The following is a 24,134-nucleotide window of genomic DNA, read 5'->3' as shown; positions in this document are numbered from 1 at the left end:
GAACGAAGAGGGAGGGGATGAAGGAGAGGGGAAAGGCAGGTCTGATCATTTGCATGCTTATTGAGTTCAATGGGATTTACTCCTGTGCAGTCATGCTTAGGATAGGTAAAACTGACCATGGAGGGAGGAGGAGGAGAGTGGAGCAGAAGAAGAGGAAGAGAGAAGGAGGGGATTGGAAGAGGAGGGGGACGGGTGAAGGAAGGGGGAGGGGAGGGACGAAAGGGAGGTGATGGGAGGGGCAAAAGGGAGGTGATGGGAGGGAGCGGAGGGCAGGTTTGATCATTTGCGTGCTTATTGAGTTCAGTTGGATTTACTCCTGTGCAATCATGCTTAAGATAGGTAAAACTGACCAAGGGGGAGGGGAAAGAGGAGGAGGGGAAGGAGGGGATTGGAAGGGGAAGGGGGAGTGGGAGAGAGGGGCAAAGGAAGGGGGAGGGAAGGGGCAAGAGGGAGGGATAGGAGGGAGGAGGAAGGGAGGACAGGTTTGATCATTTGCATGCTTTTTGAGTTGAGTGGGATTTACTCCTGTGCAATCATGCTTAGGATAGGTGAAACTGACCCGGGGGAAGGAGGGGAGGAGGAGGAAGGGAAGGGAGGGGGGAGGAGGAGGAAGGGAAGGGAGGGGGGAGGAAGAGGGGAGGAGATTGGGTTGGTGGGCACTGGGCAGAGGGGAAGCCCCTTTCCTTTCCACAAAGAAAACATTGGGAACAATATCATTCTTTTTCAGGCTTTCCTCCACCTTTCTATTCTACAGCAGGGATATGTGGTCTCCCACCCAAATTTAAATCAAAGCTATTCCTGGCCTCATCCACACCAGACGTGTAATTCCACTTTAGAGAGTCGTGGATTCTCCCAAAGAATCCTGGGAAGTGTAGTTAGTGAAGGGTGCTGAGAGTTGCTAGGAGTCGCCCTGTTCCTCTCACAGAGCTTCAGTCAGAGCGGCTGCCTGTTAAACCACTCTGGTCACTGAAGCTCTGTCGGGAATAAGAGTTTCCTCTCAGCACCCTTTACAAACTACACTTCCCAGGATACTTTGGGGAAGCCATGACTGTCTAAACTAAAGAGAAATAAAGGTCTGGCGTGGGTGTGGCCCACTGATTAGCCCAGCAGCTGTGAGGCTTTTAGAACACTTGACAGTTGGTTCTTACTGAGCATGCCCGCCCTTATCATTGGCTTCCAGCCAAAATTTCTTAAATTAATTAAAAATCAGCTAGGCATTTTTTAAACTTTTAAACTGCATAAGGTGAAGGTCAGAGTATGGGGCAACATCAGTAATAGGATTAGAGGTACTCTGTGAACATGGCTGATTTTTAATTAATTTCAACACATTATGAGAACACTGACAGGAAAAAGTCCAAAAGGCGTCTGTCCCCCCCCCCTTTTTACACTTTGAACTCTCTATTCTCTCTGACTGTTTTGTGTATTGTCACGTAAGGTTTTGTTTTGAAATGAGCTTATGGGAAGCATCAGAATGGCATGGCGGGTATTTTCAATTTAATGTAGTGGAGTGTGAAAAAATCATTTTTGCTATAGTATACAACCACTCTTTCAGCTGTATAATCCATATTAGAACTATCAGTGTGAAGCACAATAGACGAACATTTGGTTGAGAGTTGTTCATTTAACCTCTATAAGTAGGAGCTAAACTTGTAAGGTTTATTTATTATTCTGTAATTAGATGAGGTATTGTGCTGTGAATTTTGAGTGCTATTGAGTTTAGACACTATAGGACGTGCTAACCTTGTTTGTTTATACTTAGTAAAAGTAGTTGTTTGTGCCAGCCGAATCTTTCAACTTGTCGTTGATAGCAAAGAGCCAATGAACATGACCTCCTTGCTTTGTGATCTACTTTTTTTGTGTGGGTGTGCAGAGGCTGCTCTTGGGATTTGGATCAACAGACTTATTTGTCACAGCCAGCCAGCTACTGCCAGCACAGAAAAATCCTGGACATGATAACCATGTAGAAATGTACACTGATTTGAAACCTACTGTTTGTAACATCCACCTTGTACACCAGACAAAATGAATTTGTGCTAAGTTAACATCTGGACCAGGCATATAGTTTGATTTATCTCTCCCCCCTCCCCAATGGAATTTCTGTATTTTTAAAAAAAAATTGAAACAATTCTGCAATAGAATATGCCCTGTCCTGCAGTTTTAATTTTGTTATCACTAATTGGGGCAATTTATTAAACGATCTAGTAGAGGTGTTGGTCTCAGAGTTCTGTTAACAATAGATTTTGTTGTGCTGCAAGACTTGAGTTGACTCAGCTCATCACTCACAAACTAATAAAGATCAAGACGATTTTATTTGACTTTAGGATATCTCCTCTTTAGCAAGCATGGAATGAATGGTAGGCTGTTTGTTTTATCCCTTTAAAATAGCAAGTGCCACCAAAAGTGCTCTCTACTGGATGTTATGGCTGGGCACTAGCAGTGTTTCCCTCTGAAAGACAAATCTTACAGTAATCCACAGGCAGCTGCTGTCAGCAGTCATGGAGACTGTTACTTCCTGAATTATTAAAGGCCAAACTGCTAGTTTTTAATCTGCTAATATAGCTTAATTGGAAGTTTTTTTTAAAATCCCCAATAAATTACACCATTCCAAGTACTAGATATGTAGGAACAATACTGTGGAAAGTCCAAAGAAGTTACTTGCACACGCATCTTTTTGCAGTAGTTCATTGGACACACTGTTGCTTGCTTTGTGAAATATAATATAATATACTTTTGCGTACTTACTGGTTTGTATACTTAAACTGCTAGTTGGCCTTTAGTAATAGAATCAGTTTCATTCTAAAGTGTGACCTAATGTGTAGTTCTTGATAACTGCTATCTTTGCATAGTGGCCCAGCATACCTTAGCCTTCCCGGATTCAAGAATGAATACTCCTTGTCCTTGTAGTTTGGATTCTGTCACTAGATAACATTCTCAGATGGGGGCAATTTCTTAATTACTTACAGAAATGTAACCTTGGAATTGCAATGTCTCCTACTTTAGTTATGGAAGGTTCAGGCAGCAGAATTAAATCCTTTGCAAATTTTTCACTTTTTAAGTCCCTCTAGCAACTGCCATTTTAAGTACCTCTACCAACAAAAATGCTAATCCAAGCCAGACTAGTTTCCTTTCTTTTCTGTCCTGTTTTGTAAACTGATTTTATTTTTTGCTCTTAACCAACTGCCACAGTGATTTACCTAAAATGTTGGACCTGGATAGCATTTTACTGAAGCTGCATGGAGTAGGATAGTAGTATTCCATGAGCAATTATCTGCTTCTTTTTAGATGGTAAGTGGAACATCTGAGAACAGAAGGAGAGGAAAAAAGTCCACTGATGTTGAAGCCACAGAGTCTGCATCTGGTCACAATCTTAAAATAAAATGGGGGAGGAGGTAGCAGATGAGTGTGGTTGACTGTGACAAATAAGAAATCACTACCAGGTAGAAAATATGTACACATGTTATTTCCACTTTTGTTTGGGGCCACATGAATGAGGTTGTTTAGGTGCTGATCAGGTATGTATTATTATTTATGTATTACATTTATATACCGCCCCATAGCCGAAGCTCTCTGGGTGGTTTTAGGTATTAGGTTGCAACAAGACTTTCTGGGAGCAAGAAGCATACCAATGTCTAATTCCCCATCTCTGGAACCAGAAATAAAGCTGTATTAAACTATTCAGGTTTCCTTCAACATCTAGTACCCCAACGGAAGGCCTGTTTTTTTTTTTAATAAAGCAAACACATAGCTAACATATATCTAGATTGGTTAATATAGCATAACTACACTTTCCAGTTCAGTAAACATTCTTATTAATACAGATCAGACCAATTTTCAAATAAATCTGAAAAAGTAACATTTTAGTACTGGTTCTCTAGCTTTATTTAAAGTGTACAGTATGTGATTCTTATTGAAATGTCCTCCTGCATGGGCCGGTTCAGACGATCATATCTTCAGCCTAATAAGCCAACATACAAACAAGCCTTTTGCCTGCGTATGCGTCCTTTTTGCTGTACAAACAATCAAAGCAGGGAGCCTCTAATTAACCAACTTTCCCCATTTTGTCTAAACTGGGAAATTATACTTACCAGCTTCAGAACAAGTGCCCCATGTAAAACCAACTTCAAGTATGGTTAATTAAAGGCTTCCTGGTTTGATTACTCATGCTGCAAAGGAAGGAGTGAAGGGGGTACATTCGTGGGCAAACACCTGCTCATCTCAGTTTATTAAACTGAAATATGATCGTCCAAATTTGGCACATTCTTCTGTGCAGAAAGGCCATTTCTGTGTTTCTTTAAATGTCTTAATTGCCTCCTAAACATTACTATAATATGTAACATATAACTATATTGAACCACACAGGTTTTTCTTGGACCAGATCTTAAAGACTACTTTTTTCGCTACTAAAATGATGAAATGGAGGTTATCATACTTTGGACACATAATGAGAAGACATGATTCACTAGAAAAGACACTAATGCTGGGAAAAACAGGAGGGAGTAGAAAAAGAGGAACACCAAACAAAAGACGGATTGATTCCATAAAGGAAGCCACAGACCTGAACTTACAAGATCTGAACAGGGTGGTTTATAACAGATGCTATTGGAGGTCACTGATTCATAGGGTTGCCATAAGTCATAATTGACTTGAAGGCACATAACAACAGTGTTATGACATATGGTGACTTCCCTCAAGTCCTCAGGGTAAAGCAAGCTGTAAATATATTTTTTCTGGGGTATTGTAATTAAAGATGGTTACCTTATACTTCAAACACAATGCCAGTGAACATTTGTGCTATCTTGGTGAACAATTGAATCTTCCTGTTTGCATAGCATTGCTCTTTCAGTCTTTGGAGACTCTGAGAGAGATATATTTTATGTGTGCCGATATGCATTTATTGGACACAAACTATTGTACAGGGAGTCCTGCTAGACGAGATGCTGATTTTCTTCATGTTTCCCCCCCTTTAGTATTAGCAATGCTAAATGCTGACTACAGTACTTATGACTTCAAATATATGGTAGTAGTTATGTCTCTAATATTATGACTGTTAAACCTTCTACTGGTTGGCAGTTCTAAAAGATAAATAGTTCACTTCCATTTATTTATTTATTTATTTATTTATTTATCCTCCCTCCCTCCCTCCCAGTAGGAGGAATGTAGATAGCTCTTTATGAATGTAGATCTTCGCTCTTTAATTTGCATATCCTCATTTGCAAATGATACATAATTTGCAAGCTTCAGATTGCCTGCTAAGAGAGTGTTTTAAAAAACTGAGCAACTTTGGAGTCGGGAGACTAGTCAGGGGTATCGGTAACCCCAGCTTTGAAAGAAGTAGGGCTGTGGAGCCGGAGTCGTGGAGTCAGAGTCGGAAGCAATTTGGCTGGAGTCGGAGTCGGTAGAAATGTACGACTCCGGCTTCAAAATAAAAACTTTCATAGGAATTTAGGAAAGTTTTCTTGTTCAGAAATTTTAATCAAATAAATATATTTTATGTTCTATCAATCTAGCCTGATGATTCACGTGGTGGTAATGAAATGCCTTGTGCTACCATTTTACTACAGTAAATTTGTTATTACTAGTTAATATACATTTGCCATTTATGAAGGAGTCGGACAGTAGAAAAATAGAGGAGTCGGAGTTGAAGGTTTGGCGTACCGACTCCACAGCCCTGGAAAGAAGTTCCTGCTTAGTAACAGTTTGTAAGGCTAGGCTAGATATCTCAAACACAGTGTGAACTGTCCTGGATTTAGTAATTAAATACAATTCTTTACATGCCACATTCATCCAAACCTTAGGTGTGTGTGTATTTGCTGTCTTTCAGAATCTTTTATCTGGAAGCTCACATGAATCTCTGCAGTCAAGGAGAGTGATGATTTCTCATAACATGGATAAAGCTCTGAAAGAAGGTAAGTTTGTCCTAGGAGATAATCAATTACTTAATGAAAAGCCATTACTCTCAATAATTCTTACTGTGTGAGGTTTTTAAAAAAATAAAAATGTGAAAATCTGTCCCCCAATACTTCAGGATACATCAGGTTGCACAATTAGTAGCAGGGAACTGGAATGTTGGTAATGGTGTTATCATCGGCTACCATAGACATATGGTTGCTTGAATCCGGTATTGCATGAGTGGAGTTCCCCTGACAGAATGGGATGCTCTTGGGTCTCTGCTCCTGTTTCTTCTTGCAGCTGTGGAAGCTCAGGGAACCCTCCAGAATAGGGTTGGAGATGACATGTGGGGGCTGCATTGGAAAGTGGCAATAGACTGGATGTAGGGCTAACAAATTTAAGCTCAGTTGGCCAGGGCAGAAGTAGTCTTGGTCAGCAAGGGAGTGCAACCCCATCAAGAAGGATCAGGTCCTCAGTCTGGGTGTCCTGTTGCTTCTGGCCTTGCTCATGGACATGTAGGTGGCAGCTGTAACCAGGAGAGCACTTTTGCACAGCTTAGGCTGGTGTGCTGGTTATGGCTATTTCTGGATAAGCCAAATCTGTCAACAATCAATGTGCCTTAGTTTACACCAGTATTCTGCATATGGGGATGTTTTTGAAAAGCATTTGGAAAGTACAGTTGATACTGGGGATGGTGTTCGCTGCTTAGTCCCGATCCACTTGAATTCCGATAGTCCGATCTTGGTCCACCCTTTTTTTTGTTCCCACTTGCATTTTCACTTGCCAATTCGAGTTCCTGTTTTTTTTTTGTTGGCAAAAAAAATTGCGTAATTTTTAATGTTTTTAAAAAATGTCTTGAAAGCTTTTTTAAAAAAAGTTTTACAGATCTTTTAATGTATTTTAAGGTCTGTTTTTATGATGTCTTGAAGTGTTTTTGGTGCTTTTGTTTGCTGCCCTGGGCTTCTGCTGGGAGGAAGGGCGGGATATAAATCAAATAATAAATAAATAAATAAATAACGTAAATGCTTATGTAATGCTTCACTTTTTTCCTATTTACATATCAATGAGGCAAATAATCGCCTTTGAGTCTGTTTCTTACCTCAGGTTTATGGATATTTATGATGATCGTTATCACACCTGCACAGCCGTTAAGAATGCATCAACTTAGAGGAAATACAATTACGAACATAATTACATAAAAATTACATACACACAAAAAAATTCTGAAAATAAATCCAAGCCAATTACAGCCATGGCCTGCTGCAAGAAATCAGTGCCGGTCTGAAAAGACAGCGGACTGTTGAATTCAGTCGAAATCTGGGACTAAGTCCGATTTAGTGGATATTCTCCCCTATCCCTAGTTGATACAAAATGAGGCAGCAAAGGTTGTTAATGCAGTTTTTAAAAAAACAAAAACAGTAACACATGACTCCATTGTTATATCAATTTCACTGGCTTCCAGTCTGTTTCCAGTTTCAATTCAAAGGGCTTGATGCTTCTATTTAAAACCCTAAATGGCTTGGGCCCAGGATACTGGGCTGTTGCCATCCATATAAACCTGTCTTTCTACTTAGATTGTTGGGGGAGGTCCTTCTGTGCACACCCCACCACAGTCAGAGTTGAGGCTGGCTAGAAGGACATTATCTGTGGTAACCCTTGGGATGTGGAGCTCCTTGCCTCAGGAGATGCACTCAGTTCTCTTGGTAATTGTGTTCAGGTGCCGGTTGAAGACTTTGCTATTTTCAGAAGGCTTTTGGCCTAGCTCATGGTTGACCCCCCCCCCAAGCAATATATTGTTACTTGCAATGTTGCTATTTTGTGTTCCTGCATCTTTCTGTCTCTGTAGGTTTTTGTTATTTTAAATCTTTTATATTGTCACCTCTTCAATATTGGGGATCTTTTGCTATGAAAAATTGTTGTTGACCCTTGTGGAGGGAAGGGGAGTGTTTCTTCTTCTTAACAGTATCCAACTTCCACTCCATTGGTTTTACTAAGCCCATACCACTGCCAATATTTATTATTATTTATACCCTTAACTTACCAATAACCCTGATAACTGTGGGTAATAGGTGTGGTAAAGGTGGACTATAGGTGGGCTCCTTCGGAGGAAGGGTGGGATATAAAATCAATCAATAAAATAATAATAATAATAATACAAAGCCAGTCAGATATAGTTACTATATTTTTACAAAAATATTGTTTGCTTATTACAAGATTATGCAGCTTCCAAGTGTATGTAGTTATTTTAATATAGTTCTTTCTCGTTATACACTTTGCTAACTTGTTACTGTAACTTTAAAATAGCTTATTTTACACTACTATTAATAAACCAATACAGTCTCTTTTGCCAGACTTAACCCCAGTTAAGCCTCATCAACACTGTAAATCCGGACTTTTGCTGAAGCTTCTGTTTCATAGTCTATTGATCTGCTGAAGTACAGGTCTGTTTTTGCTGTATTGCCCTGGAACCTTCGGTTGGCTCTCCTACCAGACACCAGAGTCTAGCATTCCAACCTGCCTCACATTCCTTTTACCTCAGTTTTGTAGACAGGTTATCCCTTTGTCTTTTCAGCATAAGCCAAGTGCTTCAGCTACCTCAGCAAGTCTTCAGCCGCCAAGACACTCTGCCTTCCCCTGAGGTTTTCTTTCTCTTACCTTGATCCTTTTTCTTTGCTGTCTTCTTCTGGCTGTCCGCCACAAGCACCAACCAACATGGACTGACCCTGACTGACTAGGACCCAGCCATATATTCACTTCTTCTGGCCTCCCTAGTCCCAGCCAATCACAATAACAGTCTAACTAACTAACACTGTCTAACTAACAGGTGAGGGCCTCCTGCAGATACCATCTTATCAGGAGGTCCGTTCCGCACAACATAGGAAACAGACCTTTAGCGTAGTGGCACCTACCCTTTGGAATTCCCTCCCCTTAAATATTAGACAGGTGCCATCTCTGTAATCTTTTCGGCACCTACTGAAGACCTTCCTCTTTCAACAAGCCTTTTAAGTAGAGCCCTTATCCCAGCCTGTGTCTGTGTTAGAATTGCTTTTTAATATGTTTTTAAACCTTTAAAAAAAAATAGATGGTTTTAAAGCTTTTCTAAAATGTTTTTAAAGATGTTTTGATTTAATATGTTTTTAATGGTTGTTTTGTTTTAATATATTTCAAAGTCTGTTTTTATGATGTGTTAAAGTGTTTTTGTGCTTTTGTTTGCCGCCCAGGGCTCCTTCTAGAAGAAAGGGCAGGATATAAATCTAATAAATAATAATAATAATAACTAAGAATTCTAAATTTGCAGCCACCAGTCAGAATGTGAATATCTTTCATTCTTAGTTAGTTAATTTCAATTAATTAATTAGATTTATATCCCACCCTTCCTCCCAGTAGAAGCCCAGAGTGGCAAACAAAAGCACTAAAAACACTTTAAAACATCATAAAAACAGACTTTAAAACAAAACATCTTTAAAACCATCTTTTTTTAAAAAAAACCGTTAAAACGCATTAAAAAGCATTTCCAACACAGACACAGACTGGCATAAGGTCTCTACTTAAAAGGCTTGTTGAAAGTCTTCAGTAGGCACCAAAAAGATAACAGAGATGGCACCTGTCTAATATTTAAGGGGAGAGAATTCCAAAGGGTAGGTGCCGCTACACTAAAGGTCCGCTTCCTATGTTGTGCAAAATGGACCTCCTGATAAGATGGTATCTGCAGGAGGCCCTCACCTGCAGAGCGCAGTGATCGACTGGGTATATAAGGGATAAGATGATCTTTCAGGTATCCTGGTCCCAAGTTGTATAGGGCTTTGTACACCAAAACTAGTACCTTGAACTTGGCCTGGTAGCTAATAGGTAGCCTTCTTTTCCATACTGAGAGTTCTATCTCCAACCCGTCAGCTAAGGTCCCCCAGTGACAGATAAACCAGCTTTCACCAAACAGAAGACTTCCTCCATCAAGCACATTACAATGTACATTTCAATACAAATGGCAGGATACATTATACAATACACATTAAAACACAATTTAAACAAACAGGATTTTTTCATAACCCTCAAAAGTATCTACTTTCTGTGGCAATGGATTTTCCATGTAGTGAACAGGCAGTTAGAGCAAGCACTGTGGGTAGGAGACATGATTCATTCAATCAATTTGATTGTTTCATCTGAAGTCTGTAATAGGTGGTATTTAAAACCCATACATTCATAATCAAAGAATTTACCATTCTGTGTAGACATTGATGTGTCCCTATTTTATAAAATATATTGTGTTGCCTTTGGTCTTCCAAAGGTGATGTCCAAATAATTTAATTAGAAAAGGGTAAAGGTATAGCTTAGGTTGAGTAACCAGCTGATAAAGTATAGTACTTTGTTGTCCCTTAGTGAGTATCTGTAAATTATTTCTGAGTTGCAAAGGCTGTGCTACAGTGGTAGAAAGTACCTTTGCTGTGGCCTTAATCACTTCTGTCTGTTTAAAAACTACAGGAATAGTCCCTGCTTTACTACTACAGTGAACAGACTTTTAAAAAATAATTCTTAAGAACAGGAAACTGAAGTACTCTAGTCACCAAAGTAGCAGGGGAAGAGGCTTGTATTGTTTGCCGCAGTGATGTCACAGGGATTTTCCATTAGGTACTTTTGGAACTCATGTTCTGTACAGCACTCATCATTGCAGTAAATGAAGGAAGAATCTTCCCAGTAACCTAATATGTTGTGTTAAGTACTAAGATAGTGTTGCTTTCCCTACAGCAGATGCAGGAATAGGAAAAAAGATTCTTAGGTACCCAATCTATTTGTTTTGTTTAGTACTTTCATACATGGGATTCACAGGCATACAGGTAGTGACCAGATCTAGACCTGCTTAACGTCATCAAGATGGTTGTATCTGAAGCCCTCAGACCACACTTTGGGTATTTTTTAATAGTGGAATAACAATTGCTGCTTTCTTGTGCAATAAAATGGACATATAGCACAGGCTGTGGTAATTTATGTGAAGTGCTTTCAATACTTGAAAGAGTGACTAGAGATAAGAGACTTGATACTAAGGAGCTGTGATAGGTGAAAGGGCATAGTTTTACATTGGAACCACCCGGTCAACATTTTTAGATGCACATCCCTATTTATTCTGTAGTTCATAATGGGATAGGTCATCTGTAATGTTACCTAATGTTTGTTATGTGAAGAGGTATTGTGTGGTACCTTGTTCTCTCATGCATTCTTCTTAATTAACTGCTTTTGTAAAAATTGATAATTTGCTGTTATATATAAATCGCAAACTGAATGGCAAGCAGTAGTTTCTGTAACAGGGGAAGTAATTCATTTTAAAAGAGCATGAGACAAACCAACACAGTGTCTTAGTGAGTAACCTGATGCTTTTTACTGTAACTCAATAAGATGTGCCTATTTACAGATATAGGGGTCCAGATTATAAAGGACATGATTTAAGAGAAATAGACATGTCTGGCTGAAGGTGTGATACAGCTCGGCAGCTGATCGCTTCATAAAATGAAGGTTGCTCTTGCCTGGAATACAATATATTTTATCAGATGTACTTAATTAAAACAGTTGTTCTATCTGTGGAAAATTATTTTATTTTTACTTAGAATAATAGGTAGCTACTCAGGATTTCTATTCAGGTGGCTGACAGTCCACTTGCAGGCTTTCCAAGATAACCTCTGGTAATCTCTCTCAGGACCAATTTTCTTGTAGCATTGCCTGCTTTTCTTATTTTGAAAAGGGAAGAGAAAGTGATACCCTGAAGGTGAAAATGGGCAACCTGTTCAAGCGCTAATGGTTCATAACTGTTTTTGTAAGCCTCCTGACTGAATTCTGCAACTTCACCTTTGGTGTTGCTTTGGTTTCAGTGTTTGACTACAGCTACAGAGATTACATTTTGTCTTGGTATGGGCACCTCAGCAGAGACGAGGGACATCTGTACCACCTCCTATCCGAAGACTTCTGGGAAGTTGCCAAGCAGCTGCGACAGAGGCTCAGTCACATCGATGTAGTTAAAGTTGTCTGCAGTGATGTAGTGAAAGCTTTGTTTGCCCACTTTTGTGACCTTAAAGCAGCCAGTTCCAGGTAAAAACATATCTCCACCCCACTCTTGCTCCATTTTAGTTTAGTTTCTTTTCCCCCTTCTGCTTATATTTGAACTGTATCGATATGGCAGAGCCTCCTTTGAGGCAAGATGGACAGAAACATCAACTATAGTACTGGTGAGTGACCAACCTTTTTGGCATGTGGACCACAAGACAAGTCCAAACTGTGAGATACTACATATACTACATGCTCCCTTCTCACACCTTGTGGTTGGCTTGTGTCTAGTCAATTGAGCTGGACAGGAATGGATCAGTAGCAAATAGGAAATGGGAAGTATAGGCATGATCCTATTCTCCTGCCAGGCCTGTGGGCCCTCCTTTTCCCACCTATTCCCTTCTGTTTTTCCCAGCACTATTGTATTTTCTAGTGAATCATGTCTTCTCATTATGTGTCCAAAATATGATAACCTCAGTTTCATTGTTTTAGCTTCTAGTGATAGCTCTGGTTTAATTTGTTCTAACGCCCAATTATTTGTCTTTTGCACAGTCCATGGTATGCACAAAGCTCTCTTCCAACACCACATTTCAAATGAACTGATTTTTCTCTTATCTGCTTTTTTCATTGTCCAACTTTCACATCCATACATAGAGATTGGGGATACCATGGTCTGAATGATCCTGACTTTAGTGTTCAGTGATCCATCTTTGCATTTGAGGACCTTTTCTAGTTCTCTCATAGCTGCCCTCCCCAGTACTAGCCGCCTTCTGATTTCTTGACTATTGTCTCCACTTTGGTTAATGACTGTGCCAAGGTATTGATAATAATGTCCTCATTATCAACTTCGAAGTTACATAAATCTTCTGTTGTCATTACTTTAGTCTTCTTGATGTTCAGCTGTAGTCCTGCTTTTGTGATTTCCTCTTTAACTTTCATCAGCATTCACTTCAAATCATTCCTGGTTTCTGCTAAGAGTATGGTATTGTCTGCATGTCTTAAATTATTGATATTTCTCCCTCCAGTTTTCACACCTACTTCATCTTCGTCCAATTCCGCTTTCCGTATGGCATGTTCAGCATATAGACTAAACAAGTAGGGTCATAAAATACACCCTTGTCTCACACCTTTTCCGATGGGGAACCACTTGGTTTCTCTATATTCTGTCCTTACAGTAGCCTCTTGTCCAGGATACAGTATAGGTTGCGCATCAGGACAATCAGATGCTGTAGCACCCCCATTTCTTTTAAAGCATTCCATAGTTTTTCATGATCTACACAATCAAAGGCTTTGTTGTAAGGTATAAGCACAGAGTGATTTTCTTCTGAAATGGTCTGTTCCATTATCCAACATATGTTTGCGACCTGATCTCTGGTAACTCTTCCCTTTCTAAATCCAGCTTGGACATCTGGCATTTCTCATTCCATATATGGTAAGAGCCTTTGTTGTAGTAGAATCTTGAGCATTACTTTACTTGCATGAGATATTAAGGCAATAGTTTGATAATTACTGCATTCCCTGGGATCCCCTTTCTTTGGAATTGGGATATATATGGAAAGCTTCCAGTCTGTGGGCCATTGTTTAGTTTTCCATATTTGTTGACAATTTTTTGTCAAAATTTGGACAGATTCCGCCTCAGTAACTTGTAGCAACTCTATTGGCATGCCATCTGTTCCTGGTGATTTGTTTCTTCCAAGTATTTTAAGAGCAGCTTTCACCTCACATTCTAACATTTCTGGTTCTTTATCATACGGTTCCTCCGTGAATGAATCTGTCATCCTTGCATCTCTTTTATAGAGTTCTTCCGTGCATTGCTTCCATCTTCCTCAGTAAGTCAGTGTGTTTCCCTGTTGATTATTCAACATCCCTGCCCTTGGTTTTAATTTCCCTTTCATTTCTCTAATCTTTTGGAATAGGGCTCTTGTTCTTCCCTTTTTGTTGTCCTCTTCTATTTCTATACAGTAACTATTGTAATAGTTCTCTTTGTTCCTACGTACTAGTCATTGTATTGTTGCATTTAGGGTTCTAACGGTGTTTCTATCTCCTTTTGCGTTTGCTTTCCTTCTGTCTTTAACCATTTTAAGAGTTTCTTCAGTCATCCATTGAGGTCTTTCTCTCTTTTTAACTACTGTAGAGGTACTGTCTTTTTGCATTCTTCTCTGATAATGTCTCTGGCTTCACTGCATAGTTCTACTGGTTCTCTGTCAACTAAGTTTAAAGCCTCAAATCTGTTCCTTATTTGATCCTTATTGTGTGTGTGCTAATTTAGATTTGAAAAACCAGCTTCTCTAACTAAGCCAAGTTACTAGCCCAGCTGCTCAGACAAATATGTGGAAATGGGCAAGGCCTCAGTTTCCCCATATTTTTTTTTGAGAAGCCTGGAAAAATTTCCTGAGCCAATTGAAAGTCTTGAAAAGGCTTTACATGCACATCAGCCTATCATCCCCTGCCTCTGTTACCATCCCCCAGCTTATTCTCCCCTACTCTTCATTTGCTGGTGGCGGAGCAGCATAGAAGGCATGCAGGGAGCTCTCCCTCCATTGCCCTGTTGTCTTGCTAGCAGGATGAGGGGCACAGGGGACTATTAGAGATACAGTTCTCACAAGAGCTCCTTCAAGGCCCTGTGCTTTTCATACTGTTAGTACGTGTGAAAGAGGAAGGGGGGGGCTTAAGTAACGTAGGACCTGTGGGATCAGGATTAAAATTACCACTCAGCCTTGACTGTGCTACTGCACAATTGTTTCGTTTTTGCTGTAAGCCATGTTTAGTTGGCTACCCTTTTGATTGAAGGTATATCAGAGTAATGTACCTAATAACATAGAACGAGCCTGTGGCAGAGAGGAGGATTTTTGAATTAGGCCTCCAGATCTTCTAGTTGGCTATTTTTGTGTTTTGTCTTTGTTTTTAAGAAGGCTCTTGCCAATTGGCTAACTGATATGAAAAATGTGCAGGCAATATTCTACCCAATCAAAGCAATTTAAAATCTGAAGGGTTTAACTTGAACAGGGGGAGACATTAAGAATTATGAGCCTCTGAAATAAATTGCATGAGCATACACAGAATGCACCTGCTTCTCCAGTGAGGAATCACTGCTTGGATTTGGTAAGATGATTGCACAGTGGAATTGCTACTCTTCTTTTAACAAAATGCCAAGAGGAAAAAACAGAAACAATTGGCTCTAGTACTAACATATAGTAATCACTGTAATGTTAAAGGAATCCAGTCAGAATCTAGAGCAGTTCCAGTCCAGGTTAAAAAAACACACAACACTGTCAGGATCCTAAGAGAGATTTCTGGTGGGCTTCTCATGCCTAATATGTGTTCCAGTTTGTTTTAAATAAAATAGTTTCATTACCATTCTTTGTGTAAAGAGTATAACTTCCAATCTTAAAATATTATTGTTTTGCCCTCAGTCTCCCCACACCAAACTAGCAACAGTAATCAGTACATTTACATAATAAATAAGCCCAGGTTAAAACAAGCTATAAGCACCATTTCCATCAGGCATCATCTGTATCAACAAGTTGCCAGGTTCATAGCATCCATCCTTGCCGAAAAGAAATAGATGCCCCAGCATGCCTTTGAATGAAGCCACTCTCCCCTTCTGTCTCAGAAAACATAATTAATGAGGGTGAACTGCTGCAGGATTGGAAAACACATTTTTAAAAGCAATAATTTTAAGCCCCCACCCTCCCATCCATTAAACAAAAATTGTATAAGTAAAAAAACATTCTTTGTACAAAAAAGATACTCAGTATGTCCAGTGGTGCTCACACATAAACTAGGCAGCTTAGTGAACTAAAAGTAAGCAAACATGATCAGGAAAGACATACAGTCCTGGGGCCTAAGCTTTCAGAAATGTGCTGCATGGCTGTGGCTACGGCATACAAGGAAACAGCTCTGAACATCCTCAGAAGACCAGGAGGTCTGCTTTTCAAGAAATCTTCCCTAGTCCTATACTGTGGTTGGATTGCCCTCCTGAAAACGGGAGGGAATGGGAACCTGCGCAAAAGGGGCCAAAAACCTGGCATTTCTCCTAATAGTCAAATTTCGCATGATTTTTCTTCTCAGGAATACATTGGGGGAAAGTTCCTCTTTGCTGTAGATATATTTTTGGATTAGGATTGGTTGAGTAGCGCAGAGACCTGATTGGCCAAAGAACAGAGGTTAACAGAAATGTCTTCAGAGCTTGGAAAGTTCATTTTAAGAAGGAACTAGTTCCAGTTTAAGCTCACAATGTCCAAAAAGGAACTAGTTCCAGTTCACATTAAATCCCTTTACAAAACAGAGTAGAGTAGTTCATGTTCATTCACAGATCAATTTAAGTTCATCCAAATTATCCTTGGCAAAAAATAATTTTTAAAAAAAGTATTTCGAATGTTACAAGCTGCAGTGCTGAAGTATAAAATATACTTGAAGACTAGGAAAACATCAAAATGTACACACATTGGAATGTGAATAGTTTATTTTTCCCAACAATTATCCTTAATCTTAAAGGCCCAAAGAATCTAAATAGGAAAAATCCACGTAAGAGACTAAACTTGAAGTCGAACTAGAAATTATTCAAAGTTCTATCCCAAAATAAACTTAATTAACATTCAGTTAACTTAGCAATTAGGGGAAATACTTTCAGGTGTAGTTCAGAGATTTTTGAACTAATTCAATTAACTTTGTTAAACTGAACATTCCAAGCACTAGTTAGTATAAGACTGAAGTGAAAGCTTCTAACCTCTTCCACAACCATATCAGAGGAGGGAACATGTGGGTGAGGAACATGAGGTGATATTCAACTTTAGTCCTACTCAGAGTAGACCAACTGAAGTTAATAGACATTATTACCTTAGTTTCATTGATTTAACTGGGCTTTCTCTGAATAGGACTTGTTGAATATAACCCAGGATGTCTGTCCTCATAAACCTTGTCCCATAAACCATTAGACTTCACCATAGTTTAGTGTTATGCAAATATAGCCAATCATGCATCTGGTTGAAAATATGTGTGTGTAAGAAATTCAGACGTTTTTGTAACCTTGTTAACATTACAACCCCAAGTGTTTTAAAATGCTATTATTCCTTTCTTTCAAGAGTTAAGAAGGGAGAAGGTAGAGGATTGCAATGGGGAAATGTACAACTATGTCATGTTGTAATTTTTAAAAATCCATTGCCTGTCACATATTCTGCAACAATGGTTTTTAAATATAGCTGATTTTCTTCTTTTATGGGTTTGGTATCTTTAAGCAGTGATGACTAGAAGTTGATTAAATTTTTGGTACTCCTCTTTAGACTAGAAGAGCAACCTCGGCCATTTTTATTGCATCCGTGTTTGAAGAACTCTGATGAAGAAGCAAGATTCCTGCAAGCATGTTCTCAAATTCTGGTGTCTTGTCTTCTGCCCTCAAAGGATGCTCGATCTCTGACCTTACGCATAGTCCTTGCGGAAATACTTGCATCAAAAGGTAATTTCAGATAAGATTAAGCATTTGCATGTCCCTTGAAATCACGATTACAGACTCTGTCTGTACATCAGGAGTTAACAATCTTTTTGGGCCTGTGGGCACATTTGCAAACTAAAGATATTGTCTTGGGCACCACGTAACTAAACACACACTGTTCCTATCCTATTAGCTACAATAGAATGCCTCTTTCAAGCCTGATTTCAGCAGGGGGAGGAGAGCCTGTGGGTGCCAGGGAGGTCCTCTGTGGGTGTGGTGACCCTTAGTGTGCACATATTACTGTTAGTGTTAAATTTTAAGGTCAAGACTTCTATGTAAGTTGCATATAAGGGACTAGTTCACACATAAAAGTAAACCAAACCATGACTAAGCAACAGTGTGTGGGTACACATTGTGGTTGCTTTGCTTCTCCCCTAGTTGTCCTGCTGTTGCACTACCCAGAGGTAAGCCATGGTTAGACTTACTGTTATGTCTGAACTAGGGATGGGGGAGAATATTCATTATATTGGGTTTAGTACCGGATTTCAATTTAATCCAACAGTCTGTTGTCTTTTTGGACCAGCACTGATTTTTTGCAGCAGGTCATGGCTGTCGTCAGTATGGATTTTTTTAAAAAAGAAATCTGCTCCAAATTTTACACTTATTATCTTCGTAACTGGCTGTCCTTTAAGTTGATGCATTCTTAACAGCTAGGTGACAGCAATCACCATTTACATCCATTAATCTCCCTCAGATATTCTCTTCATTTTATTAATTCTAGGATTTCTTCAGGCTCTTGTAAGGAATCATAGAAATAAAATACAAGGTAGTAGTAGTGGTGCTGCTGCTAATAAAGTAATTCAAGAAGTCACACAAGCATGAAATTTTCAGGGTTAAAATTTATTATTTAAATACACATTTTTAATTAAGGAAAAAATAAGTGATTTTCAAATATAAAATAATAGTGACAAAATCATAGCAGTAGCAATATTATTCTCTGCTTTTAAAACACATAACCATCACAATTTCTATTATATAAATACATAGAATAAATAAAATGCAATTTGTGGTAAAATATTTGTTACTTTAATTAATTTTTTTAAGATTAAAATTTAGCAGGAAAAAAGTTAAAATAAGCAGTGGTGGTTCACTTTTCAACAGTAAAAATCAAAAGTACTGCAAAACAACAAGAATAGTGAAAGGGGGAGAATCATTAAGCAGCACATCAGTTAGCTTGAGGCAAGAGACAGACTCAGTGGGCAATTATCTGCCTAATTGATATGTAAATTTAAAAAATGTGGAACATCACAAGCATTTTCGTTAAAAAATTATGCTACTTTGTTTCGCTTAAAAAAATCAGCTGATCTGCAATTGCGAAAGCAAACAGGAACAAAAAAGGGTGGATCAGGAACAAAAACCAGACTCTCGGAATCCAAGCGGAACTAGGCAGCAAGCCCCATCCTTAGTCTGAACCCAGGCTCATGGTTTGTCTTGTGCCAGATGAACCACTAGCTGTAGCCAATGTTTGTTCTTGGCTTACTACTTGTGGTTTGTGTGGAGCGAGAGGAATCCTGAGTGTGGGTTTGGACATAGTATTAAGCCAGACCATGTCTTAGCTCTGGGTAGCATGGCAGTAGGAAGACTAGGGGAAGAGTGAAGTGCTCATATTTACTGAGAGCACCCATACATTCATGCTTGGCTATGATTTGACTTAGCATTACTTGCAAAGCAAGATAATATGTATACAGACTTTTCTTATTGAGCAATAATTGTAATAATCACCATGAAGGACAATCCAGAACAATAAAGAAAAACAGTTGTCTGTATACATATTATGTACCTGTTATATAGACAAAGATGGCCACTGTGGTGTACTCTGATGCTACTTTATTTCTAGAAAGCAAAATTTGCAATTTGTTGAAGCGTGATGACATCCATCTATTGTTTATTAAATTTTGTTAGAAAATCCAGTTATGCATGTATTTTCTTTTTGTGGTGGCTATGCAATATGTGCCATGATTCCATATTTGTGTACAACTTCTCCATAGAAAAGACAGTATAGGTAACATCTTCATTTTAAACACTTCCAAAGTCTGTGTATATTGGTATCAGCAGAGGACCACATTCTTTAGCTACCCATGTATTATTGGTCTGAAGAAGAGAAGATTGAGAGAGGACATGGTAACACTCTTCCTATACCATGATCATGAAGGTGGTTTTCCCACGGTGAGGCTCATCCATTCTACTCTGGGTGTGCTGACCCCTGTGATTTTCCTAAATGGGAAACTCGACTGCATAATTTATGCTGTCACATAGAAGAGGGCAAAGACCTATTCTCTACTGCTAAAGAGGGCAAGACTAGATCTTAAGTTATAGGAGCTAGATTTCATTAGAATACTAAGATAAAGCTCTTGGAGATAAGAGTTCAACAGTAACGCCAATTATCTAAAGTAGGGATTACCAATATGGTGCCTTCCAAATGTTGTTGGACTACAACTATCATCCTTAATAGTTGGCCATTCTGGCTGGGGATGATGGAAATTGTAGTTCAAAACCTCTGATAGGCATTAGGTTGGCTACACCTGACCTAGGGGGATGTTGAGCTCTCCCTTAGTGGATATATTCAAACTGAGCCATCTGTTGGGGATTCTCTAGCTATGGATTTCCTGCAATGAGCAAGAGATTCAACTAGTTAGCGTACCAGCCCCCCCTCCCCCTCAATTCTATGATTCTACTTAAAAATTGTAGTAAGGCTGATTTGTGCTTAACTAAGCATTGAAATTGGTAGCAGCTAGTGTTCCCTCAAAAGACTCTTAGCATTCCCCCTACTACACAGTAATACTCCCAAATATCCAATACTAGGTACACTCTCATGATACTTCAGTTCCAAACTACTTTATTCTACCAGCTAGAGAGAAAATATATTTATTTATAAATATGACTTATGTACTGCCTTTTGAGGCATAACCCACCCAAAGCAACTCTCAATATAAAAACACAGTATGCTATTGAGCAGTAATGCACTATTAAGCATTTGAAAAGTTTTGCTTCCAGTCAAGATTAACCACAGCTTGTAGTGTCATCCAAACTGACATGCTATGGTTAATCTTATCTATGGTTTGTTTGTAACAAGCCAACTCCAAACTATGAGCTATGAAGCTGGGTTGTTTAAGTAAACCATAATTAATATTTAGCACAGTTTAGGGTTCAGATGTCACTCTGAACTGCAGTTAATTAAGGTTGAAAGCTAAAGCTTCCAACAATGGTGTGCATGCATGAGCCTGAGGCTTGCTGCAGCTCATTCTGGTCCTTAAAACTAGAGCATAGCATGATGTCCAACACAGCCATAGTCTGAAGTCAGGAATATAGTAAAAAAAGTACAGTATTTGTTTTAAATAATAAACAATTTACATGAACACCCAGTATTTGAAAGTTCGTAAAATAAAAAGACATATATAGTGGGTAGAGTTTTAGACTATGAGTAGGAAGACCCAGGTTCAGATCCCTATTCAGCCATGAAGCTTACTTGGGCCAGTTATGCTCTCTCTCAGCCTAGCCAACCTCATAGGGTTATTTTGAGATTAAAATGGGGGTTTGGGGCATATATTTATGAAACCTTGAACTTATTGGAAGAGAGGTTGGATGTTAAATTAACTAATTAATTTAAAATTAAATGTCATGACAGCCTATGCTAAACGGTCAACTGTCTTTGTTTTTTGATATAAGGAATCCAGAACACAAAAAAGCATAGCTATGAACTGAGTTTACTGCATCTTGTTTGTTCTGATAGGTTTTTAGAGGTCTGTAACAGTAGTACTGTGAAACTGGTACCTAGGAAAACTCTCTTTAGGTCTACAGAGTTGGGTCATTGAACAAGCTGGAAATTATCTTGGAGTGTACCAGAGAGAAGTCATTCATGAAAAAGAGAACAGGTGTGCTCTTAGACTGAAGTTAGCCTGATTTATCAGGTGTGTGGAATGGCTATTGCATACAAAAGAGAGCCAGTGTTGTACTGGTTAAGAGTGTTGGACTGGGACCTGGGAGACCAGAGTTCAAATCCCCACTCTGCCATGACGCTCACTGAGTGACCTTGGGCCAGTCACTGTCTCTTAGCCTAACCTACCTCACAGGGATGTTGTGAGGATAAAATTGGGAAGGGGAGAACCATGTTTGTAAGCCACCTTGAGCTCCTTGGAGGAAAGGTGGGATATAAATGTAAAATGTAATAATAAAAGCTTGTGCCATAATAAACCTGTTAGTCTCCAGGGTTTCATTGGCCTTTTTCTCCTACAGTTTAATGTGGTCAATAAAGAAGCAGATTTAGCCAGATATCCTTTCTGGTTACAAGTGAACAATAACTTCCTTTGCAGATAGAGAAATTCATTACTAAGATTTCAACATTGACTTAATATATATTTGGTTCATTCCTAATGGCATAAACTTTCATTTTAAGTAGGGCTGTCAGCTAATGAAAGAATGCTTAGTTATTAATCATATTTACCTTTTAACAGATTGATTACATCTGCATGTTACTGAAACCTCAGTATAGCTGCTGCTTTGAAATAATGAACAGTGTTTGTGATTTATAACAATAAATAAAAACCACCATTAATTGTTAGAAAAAGAGGCAGTGTTATTCATAGGAATAAAGTAAGCTGCCTTATTCAGAGTCAGACCATTGGCTGATCTCTCTCAGTATTGTCAGACATTTTTCCAGCCAAACCTGAGGATGCCAAGGAAGCTTTTGCATGCAAAGCATGTGATCTATCACTAAGCAATGGCCCTTCCCTGATAAGCACCAAGCCAAAAGAGTCATAAAAAAGCAAACAAGTATGGTCTTAACTTGTAGCCCTAATGATCCAAAATTTGCCCTTACCAATTGGTCAGCTACAACTTTAATGGATTGACCTACTGATTTAAAACTTGCACCTCTATTTTTTTCAGTGTTGTAGGAAATGCTTAACAAGCATGCAATATTTTAACAGACTGGATTTCCAAACTCCTGTTGTTATAAACTTCTAAAGTTGTGTGTCACCTTCAGCTATTTTTAGGAAAGCTCTTAAGGCTGCAATCCGATGCACATTCTTGGGAACACTGTTCCTATTGGACGGTAGGATTTGTATCCAAGTAAGTAAGATTGGACTGTAAGAATCTTTAAAATAAATTTAAATCAATATTTAGAAATTGTTCATTTATATACAAAAAGTTGGGCTAATCTTATTTAGTACAAAATGGACATTTTTCTCTTGAGATGTCTACAGCTTTGCATGTATGTCATGTTGTTGTTTTAAAATTTCAGTACTGAAACCAATGGTAGAACTGCTGAGCGATCCCAACTATATCAACCAAATGTTGCTTGTTCAGATGGAGTACAGAGAACAGGTGAATGAACATCACAAGAGAGCCTACACATATGCTCCTTCTTATGAAGAGTTCATCAAGCTTATTAACAGCAACTCTGATGTTGAGTTCCTCACACAACTAAGGTACTCTGTGTTTGTTTATAGGACACTCAACACAAAATACATGCATTGGCATTCATTGAGTTGGGGGCAAAGTCAAGTATCTTGAGAGAGAACACATACATTCCAGTATTTATGGCATGCATGTTATTGGGGCCAGGATGGTGCCAGGGGTGTTTATGGCTGCATTCAGACAGCAGTTTATTATGTTTTCTGACATTATCAGATAAAGAAATGCATTTCTGCATCTTACTTGATCTTTCACATGTCATATAAGCCACTTCAGGAAATCTAGTGGAAGTTTAGTGCTTATTTCCGTGTTAATTGCTTCATAAAAATCTATTTGTAATCCCATTAACACAGAAAATTGCGGGAGTAAATTGGCAAAACCTGGGGTGGTATACCAGCATACAACAGCCAGTGTGGTGTAATGGTTAAGGTGTTGGACTACCACCTGGGAGACCAGGGTTCGAATCCCCACATAGCCATGAAGCTCACTGGGTGACCTTGGGCCAGTCACTGCCTCTCAGCCTCAAGAGGAAGGCAATGGTAAACCCCCTCTGAATATCTCTTACCATGAAAACCATATTCATAGGGTCGCCATAAGTCGGAATCAACTTGAAGGCAGTCCATTTCCATTTTTTTAATGACATACAGTTCTTGTAGTTTTCATGGGGGAATTATGGGGGATAGAATTGTGAATGTGTGGAAAGGGGCGACATGTTCAGTGATGTTCATTGTTGTGTCATACCACGCCCACTGCTGTGAATGAAATTTAGCACGACATGGCAGTATATCGGTCAAAAAGCCATACTTCTATAATGCAGCAGGTACTGCAGTGTGAAAGGAAGGTTAACAATTGGGACAGAAACATTACCATTATGATCAATAAAACTAACACAATAAATCCCATGTCTGAATGGAGTCCTAGACCCAGATCTGAAGTGTGTTTTCTCCAGCCAAGGGTCTTTGCAAACTAGAGCTGAAGGCAGAAGGTTTTGCTTTATTGCACTCGCAGGAATAGGCCATAGGTTTTATACCAGGCCTAGCCACCTGGAGGCCTTATACTTCTCCTAACCAGAGGGATGAGATTGCATGGCCTCACTTCTTTCTGCACATACAAAGTCCAGGGTAGCTTACTCGGTTAGGCCTCACTTCCAGGTGTAAACCCTAGTTCCTCCAGACACTTGTGTCTTCTTATATGCATTGTTAGCATCAATGTCCCAGTTCAAAGATAGTTTTATTTTTTTCCTTACATTCTGTTAACAATATATATTTGGTCAGGCAATTCAGTTGCAGTTTGTGTATAATACTTGGATAGG

The 24,134-nt window shown here is 39.0% G+C and overlaps 1 protein-coding gene across 9 annotated transcripts in view; it reads left to right on the top strand.

Moving 5' to 3' along the window:
• SNX25 (sorting nexin 25) overlaps nucleotides 1-24,134 on the top strand; it is a 138,386-nt gene that overhangs the window by 7,664 nt on the left and 106,588 nt on the right. For all 9 annotated transcript variants that reach the window (XR_009757721.1, XR_009757724.1, XR_009757722.1 and 6 more), the window contains exons 2-5: nucleotides 5,822-5,906; nucleotides 11,748-11,964; nucleotides 17,202-17,374; nucleotides 22,650-22,836. Coding sequence is in view for 4 of the 9 variants with exons in the window: in XM_061582897.1 (XP_061438881.1) it covers nucleotides 5,822-5,906; nucleotides 11,748-11,964; nucleotides 17,202-17,374; nucleotides 22,650-22,836 (662 nt within the window). In the remaining 5 variants the exon portion in view is untranslated. The remainder of the gene's footprint in view (nucleotides 1-5,821; nucleotides 5,907-11,747; nucleotides 11,965-17,201; nucleotides 17,375-22,649; nucleotides 22,837-24,134) is intronic.

This window comes from Rhineura floridana, chromosome 9 (assembly GCF_030035675.1).
Source record: "Rhineura floridana isolate rRhiFlo1 chromosome 9, rRhiFlo1.hap2, whole genome shotgun sequence".
In the NCBI taxonomy this organism is placed as follows: domain Eukaryota; kingdom Metazoa; phylum Chordata; class Lepidosauria; order Squamata; family Rhineuridae; genus Rhineura; species Rhineura floridana.
The sequence above is the reverse complement of the archived record's forward strand: the minus strand, read 5'-3'. Positions and strand labels throughout refer to the sequence as shown.